The sequence below is a fragment of the Colias eurytheme genome, chromosome 18 (assembly GCF_061535395.1).
Source record: "Colias eurytheme isolate Ceu_HAF_F1 chromosome 18, ilColEury1 Martin Lab GWU primary, whole genome shotgun sequence".
Taxonomy (NCBI): domain Eukaryota; kingdom Metazoa; phylum Arthropoda; class Insecta; order Lepidoptera; family Pieridae; genus Colias; species Colias eurytheme.
This window is the reverse complement of record NC_142997.1, coordinates 3,892,529-3,899,582: the sequence shown is the minus strand read 5'-3', so window position 1 is coordinate 3,899,582 and position 7,054 is coordinate 3,892,529. Positions and strand designations below refer to the sequence as shown.

At 34.1% G+C, this 7,054-nt stretch overlaps 2 protein-coding genes across 5 annotated transcripts in view; one reads left to right on the top strand and one right to left on the bottom strand.

Moving 5' to 3' along the window:
* Positions 1-767: 767 nt before the first annotated feature.
* LOC149900535 (phenoloxidase-activating factor 1-like) lies at positions 768-6,037 on the top strand. Of its 2 annotated transcripts, none has more exons than XM_090112409.1 (7): positions 768-901; positions 1,768-1,907; positions 2,235-2,361; positions 2,581-2,756; positions 2,864-2,975; positions 3,608-3,782; positions 5,778-6,037. In XM_090112409.1, exons 1-7 carry the CDS (start codon positions 850-852, stop codon positions 6,022-6,024), a joined length of 1,029 nt encoding a protein of 342 aa, XP_089968535.1. In that variant the 5' UTR covers positions 768-849; the 3' UTR covers positions 6,025-6,037. The 2 variants fall into 2 exon arrangements, with proteins under 2 accessions (XP_089968535.1, XP_089968536.1); XM_090112410.1 differs by lacking the exon at positions 768-901 and adding an exon at positions 1,397-1,476.
* A 298-nt stretch (positions 6,038-6,335) lies between these two features.
* LOC149900532 (nephrin-like) overlaps positions 6,336-7,054 on the bottom strand; it is an 84,154-nt gene continuing 83,435 nt past the window's right edge. For 2 of the 3 annotated variants that reach the window (XM_090112633.1, XM_090112634.1), the window contains exons 13-14: positions 6,843-7,019; positions 6,336-6,559 (exon numbers count right to left, since the gene is read on the bottom strand). In XM_090112633.1, the coding sequence (XP_089968759.1) occupies positions 6,387-6,559; positions 6,843-7,019 (350 nt within the window). In that variant the 3' untranslated portion in view covers positions 6,336-6,386. Of the gene's footprint in view, positions 6,560-6,838; positions 7,020-7,054 lie in introns of all 3 variants that reach the window. The other variant, XM_090112635.1, reaches the window with a different exon arrangement.

The following is a 7,054-nucleotide window of genomic DNA, read 5'->3' as shown; positions in this document are numbered from 1 at the left end:
GCTGGGTGGCGACTGATTAACATTATGTTATTAATAAACCGGAATATCTGATGTCTGTGCAGTCATTGCCATAGATTATACACATATATAGTCATTGCCACCGCTCTGACCGGTCAAGAGCTATCCAGTTCACGCAAACATCGTACGTACAATGCACGAATGTTCGTGCGAATGTATGGGAAGCCATTTGGTAATGTCGTCGTACAATCGTGCGTATGTGAGTTACCGGTATTAAATCAAACAAATATAATATCACTATCACTACATAGTATAAAACAAAGTCGCTTTCTCTGTCCCTATTTCCCTATGTCCCTTTGTATGCTTAAATCTTTAAAACTTCGCAACGGATTTTGATGCGGTTTTTTTTAATAGATAGAGCGATTCAAGAGGAAAATTTTTGTATAATAATTATAATTTATTAGGTTTTAGACAAAGAGGGCGAAACCGCGGGTGGAAAGCTAGTGTTAGAATAAGTATTCGTAGATTTGTAGATAAAATTACATTGTTAATAAAAAGAGAAATAATATCGCAAGGTAACCGACTATCTAAGAATTAAAAGTTCGTTCTTATTTCTTACTGTGCCCCTCAAATTCTTCTTGTGTCCTTCTAGGATACCTATAGAGAATATTATGTCAAGTTTTCGACATTTAAAACCATGCGGATCATACCCAACTTTTAACATCAACGAGCGAAGCCGCGGTCGACAGCTAGTTAGTTCGGCTGTGGCCCTGAGAGTGCAGAGATAAAGGTCATCAAGGATTACATTTGTTCATTGGCAATGTGCACGCCAAGTTATCTAATGCGTTAATAATTTATTTATAATATAATATAATCAGTGTTTGAATAAAAATGCAATATATTGCGATATTTGGATTGCTATTTACGTCCGCAATACATTGTAGTAAGTATTTTTTATATTTTAATGAAATATATTACATACGATTATTCTTTAGATATCAAAGAAGAAGGAGGTTTCTCAATTCTTTAGATAACTTCGTCGTCATGAACAATATTTTGTATTTATTTTTGTTATTGTTGCGCCCAGATTTTGTCGCCTAAATCTTGTAAAAGCTACAAGATTCAGGCGACAGAATCTGGGCGCACAGCAGTGCGTCCACCAAGACGATCTTATTTTTGTCAATATAAATAGATTGATTTTAGTCTTAAAAAAATTGTAATTAGCTACAAGTTACAACCGGCTTATGATGTTATTCTGTGATGTGCTATGAATGCGCCACCGCAGAGTAGCTGCGCGAGGAACATGCGCAGCTCGAGGCTCGCGCCTTATTTTATGTAATGTATCGATAGTAGGCTCCTCTCTGCACATAACTCGTGACCATCCACATCGCGAATCAACCACGCATCTTTCTTTATAAAAACGGGTCTAAGTAGAATCCGTTTCCATCAGTGCTAAGCTATACTTATATGCATCAATGAATAATTTGACTGGTGGATGTCAAACGCATCCACAGAAACGTAGCACGTCATTCTCTGATGGAAAAGCACCCTGAATATTTTTTTTGACGTGACAACGTCTTATAATTCGGCTGCACGCACGAAAAAACATGACTCATACGGCGTTACCTCGCTCTGAGGCGTTCCATGTAATGCTTGAAGTGCAAGCGAGAGCGCGGAACGAGCGACAAAGCACAATCGGCCGTTGTCACGTTCAAAAATCGTCAGTAAACCGACTTTACAGACAACCTTTACTATCAATAATTATTGTGCTATTTTGGTTGATATAATACGAGTATGTTTGTATTTCAGAGGTTTGCAATGATTGCACACCGTACACCTCATGTCCAGCTTTTGACAATGTCTTCCTAGAATTTGATGATATCACAGAAAAAGATTTCAAAGAAAACTATTGTGGTGTAGAATATATTGACGGTAATAGGATACCAAAAGTAAGTATTTTATAAGAACATGTATTCTGATAATACCACTGATATCTGCTTGTTATATCACAGTGACATCTTTTTATTTAATTAAAATATCTGCTCGACTAAGCACTTACTTCTGAAACACGCTGGAAAATAAATTATGTCCTAATTCTTGTCTAAACTTACACGAAGAAATTCTCATCGAAAGACAAGAAGCTTGTTCTAACGACCAGTTTTAATAATAAAACTTTAGTGCTGCATCTTTTCAATTTAAATAAAAATAATTTAAGAAAACCTCAATGTGATTCTGTTAATAAGTGTCGTTAATAATAAATCTATTGTTATTTCAAGGTATGCTGTTCTGAATTACACCCCAACATAAATTTGTTGCCAACAAGCTGCGGTTATATAGACAACTACCAGACATCTAACCGTGTTGCGAATTTATATGAATTTCCATGGATTGCTCTCTTGAGTTGTAAGTATGTATTTATGTTCTTGTTTGAAATACTACAATTTATACATGAAGAGTTTGTTAAGCTAACTAAATCTAAATGTAAATATATTACTATGTTTAATACTGCTTATATTGTAACGACTGATATAAGGATTAAGGACTGATGTATACGGTCATGAATAAAAAAAAACTATTGCCAAATATATGATAACCACTGTTTCGAATTTTTGTGTGTTTCAGCTCCTGCCATGAAACTGGCATGTGACGCAATTATTATAAACAGTAAATACGTGTTAACTTCAGCGTACTGCGCCATAAGACTTAGACCAAATACTGTGCGTTTTGGGGATTATAACCCCGAGAAAGAAATTGATTGTATGCCCGGTGCAAGTAACATTTGTGAAAATTTCATTCAGGTATTAAATATAATCTATATGTTTTTCTGATAAGTACGATTAGTTACCATATGAGTGCACTACTGATTTGAGTTGTTTTGTATATTGTTGTTAAATATTGATTACAGAATCTCACAATCCAGGAATTAATTCCACATCCAGAAAATGTATTAACAATACCAAATGTTAAACATAATATCGCCCTAATTCGTGTTAACAATGAAATTGATTTTTCCCACAGTAAGTACAAAATTTAATTACAAAATTTCAAACAAGTATCTAGTACAGTTTTATATTATGTGTGCTTTTACAATCAGAATATCCACTGCTATACCAGCAGAAGCCTGAAGTCTTGAAGAATCATTTGATTCGAAAATACGCTCACTTCTCTCAATTACACTTATTTTCATATTACTTACTTATTGTCATATTTTATGCTTAAAAACGATGAAACGGCATCCATATTTTTTTTAAAGATTTTATGGATTTTAGATAGAACCTCTGTTCTCGTCTATAAAATCAGGTAGAGCAGGATTAACTCACTTTAATATCGAGATTTAAAACACCATAAGTAAATGCGATAAGAATTTTTTGTTCATCTATGTTCATGTTAATCTACAATCTCAACAAAATAATTTAGGCGGAATTTATCATAATAAAAAGAAATATAAAAAATTATTTTTCCAGAAACAGTTACATCATTATGTTCAGACCCTGACCTTCAAACTAGTGCAAGACTGTGTTTCGAAGTCCAGTTTCTTCCCAGTCTTTACATCTATATAATATTTATATGGTTCCGCAGACTCACAGTTTTATGTTTATATACAGATAAATAGATAAAAGAATAATCATAAAAATTTATATCTTTTCAGGAAATATAGCGCCAATATGCTTACCGATATCTGAACATATTCAAAGTGCTAAAATAAACACGACCGGCATTGTAGCAGGTTGGGTCACCGACGGTAAAAATCGTGAATTCTCAAAATATTTAAAGATACCTGCCTATATAGCTGAACCTCAAAAGTGCATACAAGATCTGAACATGTAAGTATCTCATCTCAAGTTTTCATAAGATTAAATCGCGTCACACACGGTGAAGATACTATAATATTTTATCTTAAGAAACTGTAATATTTTATATTACAGTATCTTAAGGTATCCGGTATCAGCGTTCTGACCATCATTTTTCTTTTTGTCATTGAAAGAAGAAAGAAAGAAAGAAAAGTTTATTTAACACCACACACATAATAAAAGAAAAAAAAATACAAACTAAACAAATTTCGTTCATTGCGTACTAAGACCCCTGTAGAACCGCCATCCTGTTACAAATGACCCACAAAATTTCGGGTAAGATTAAGATATTAGAATTTTCGTTTTCAATGTGTTTGGTCGCTTGATATAGGTAAGTATGAAATATCGCTTTATAAGTTTTGATTACTACTAATTTTTGAATGAACCCAATCTTCATTAAATAAAATAAATAAATATATATTCAGGACAATTTTCACACACGGCACGATCTGATCCCATTCTAAGCTTTCGCTTGTGTTATGGAAATCAGACGGCTGATAAACATACATATAATATGTATATAATTTTAAATCTATACTAATATTATAAAGCTGAAGAGTTTGTTTGTTTGTTTGTTTGAAAGCACTAATCTCGGGAACTACTAGTCCGATTTGAAAAATTCTTTCGGTGTTAGATAGCCCATTTATCGAGGAAGGTTATAGGCTATATTTCATCACGCTACGGGCAACATGAGTGGAGCCACGGGGGTGAAACCGCGCGGAGCAGCTAGTAAGTACATATACACTCTATAAGTCGAATATCAAGGGAGACGCCAAAAAATTCGAGTTATAGAGTTTTCAACTTATGGAGGATTTCGACTTAGGCGGATTTTGATTCGACATAAAGAGTTTGAGGTTTATTCTTATAAATTTTGAGTTAGAGAGGTAAAGTACATTAAAATTCAACTTGCAGAGGTGACAAACATGTTTTTATTTATTATAAATCAACATTATTTCAAATCATTTTAAAATAAAAAATATGGCATTAAAAAAGTCAGTAAGTATTTTTTTTTTCTTTAGATAATTTGGTTGTTCTCTAGCATTGTCTGATCTATAAAGAACAGAAAATTCTTCTTCTTCAGAGATACTGGTTTGCTCTATAAAATTTCGTAAGGTATTCAATGCGGTTCTTGCCTCTTTGATGGAAACGCATGGAGCGCATGTACTATTCACGTCTTCTATGTCATCTATCAATGATTAGTATCGGTTTTCTGAGCTACTGAATCGATAATTTCGTCATCAGATGCCTACTTAATGCAAACACGTGTTTACGGGAGTCATAAATTTATTATCGTATACTCCTAAAATGTTTTCTAAGAAACAATTATTATAGTGTACTGCACTGTCGGCAAGTTGTTAAAGTCCAAATGATCAAGTTATAAAGATTGTAAAATAAAATGTTGCCATGTTCGAGATACAGAGGTCAAATTTAATTTTTCGAGTTATAGAGTGAAAATATGTACCAAAATGGCTTGGAGGGACTCGGTGATTATTTCGACTAACAGAGGGCCAAGATTTCAAGTTACGGAGGTTTTCGGGTTTGAAGGGAAGGGAACAAGACATTTTTTCGAGATTTGGAGGTTTTTGACTTATCGAGGTTCGACTTAACGAGGTGCTACTGTATACGTATAGATAATAAACACCCAGACATAGAGCAAACATTCATCATTCAATTCATCACACAAAGTTCATTTCATTCAGTTCATCACACAAATATTTTCCCCGGGTGGGAATCGACATCTGGCTTGGCCGGCAGGGCCACTACCAAGTATCAACCAAGCCAACCTGTCGGTCAATTTCATTGGTTTTATAGAAAAAATAGTTATATCTGGTAATTTCAGTTCATAGTTTTGTGGTGGACACAATGTTACCACCAAGAGGTTGGCCGTTTGTGCAAACGTGTTGGAAATAAAATTTAAATTTAAGGAATATAATTTTATGTCATATCTAATAACACATACATTTACAGGAGGGTTAATGGTGTAGAAGATCTGTCTGAAGATACCTTCTGTGTGGTCTTAGAGTCCGGGGAGAAGGTGGAATGTATTGCTTTTGGTGGTGATCCATTTATGGGTATTGATATGGTCAATAAAGTAAACCGATATGTTTTATATGGGTTATACTCACACGGATTGAAGAAGTGCATAAAAAACACCGACATATATGTGGATGTAGTAAAGCATATGGAATGGATTTTGGATACTATAAGACCTTAAAATAAATATTTTAACAAAGTTTGCGTGTTTTATTATTACAAAAACCTTTTTTTTTGAGGAAGATTGTAAAATATTAAGATTATATTTTTTGAGCCTGTGTTTTAAGATTAATATCATATTTCGTTATAGGTTACTTACAGCAAATTCAAACGTAATTATTAAAAAGTATTTTTTTAATTTTTCATTACCTTCCATCCCTTGATTCTCTGCAATCATCGTGGCATAAAAGCGATTAAACTTCTACTACTTAGACTTCCGTGAACTATCTAACTAGTGTTCAGCTAGAGTAAGGTAAAGGAAAAATATTCACAGGCAGTTCAACAATTTATTATCATAAATAGAGTATAATATTAATTTCTTATTTACACTGCACTCTCCCTATGTAGCGTTAAAGTCACGTCTGGTGGTGGTGGGTCCCACTCCCATATCGTACGTGGTTTCCTTCGCCTGTCCATTGTGGGGGCTGTCTCTCCAGACCCATCAGAATATCCACTGCTACATGATCTTAGACTGTGGGAAGCGTGGACTTTATGTTCTGAAAACGATTATTTGCTTTGTGAACCAGACTGTGTATGTGCTATAAGAAAAAATGATTGTGTCTAGGAAATTCCATGTAAATAAAAGTTTCATCATTTTTTCTTCATATTCACAATTATATGAGAGAATAGTATTTTTTTTTTGTTAATATGTTATAGTAAGCTGGACCAGTTTTTTTTAATGCTCTTTTACATATTTTATATAATACGGCTGCAATATGGCTTACATCGACTAATAGTTTCTTAGGGAAATCGTGATTAAGAAAACTCATGCTTACCTACCTCCTATCGTATCCAAGTAGTCTCTAGCGACGTCATCCAACTGCAACACCTGGATGACAGGAGCTGGCTTGCTTCGCGACCGGCGCACGAGTCTCACTAGAAGTGCTGTTGACGTAATGAATACTACCACGAGCACGATTGCCCCAACGGATATACCAACATCTCTGTCCAGGAGAACTGCAAAATAAAATTGATTCAAACATTATTTTAGT

Excerpts from the sequence above, each read along its gene's own strand:
- LOC149900535 (XM_090112409.1), top strand. The coding sequence starts at position 850 with ATGCAATATATTGCGATATTTGGATTGCTATTTACGTCCGCAATACAT. Across the intron at positions 2,362-2,580 it reads ATGGATTGCTCTCTTGAGTT|CTCCTGCCATGAAACTGGCA; the intron begins GTAAGTATGTAT and ends TGTGTGTTTCAG. Across the intron at positions 3,783-5,777 it reads TGCATACAAGATCTGAACAT|GAGGGTTAATGGTGTAGAAG; the intron begins GTAAGTATCTCA and ends ATACATTTACAG.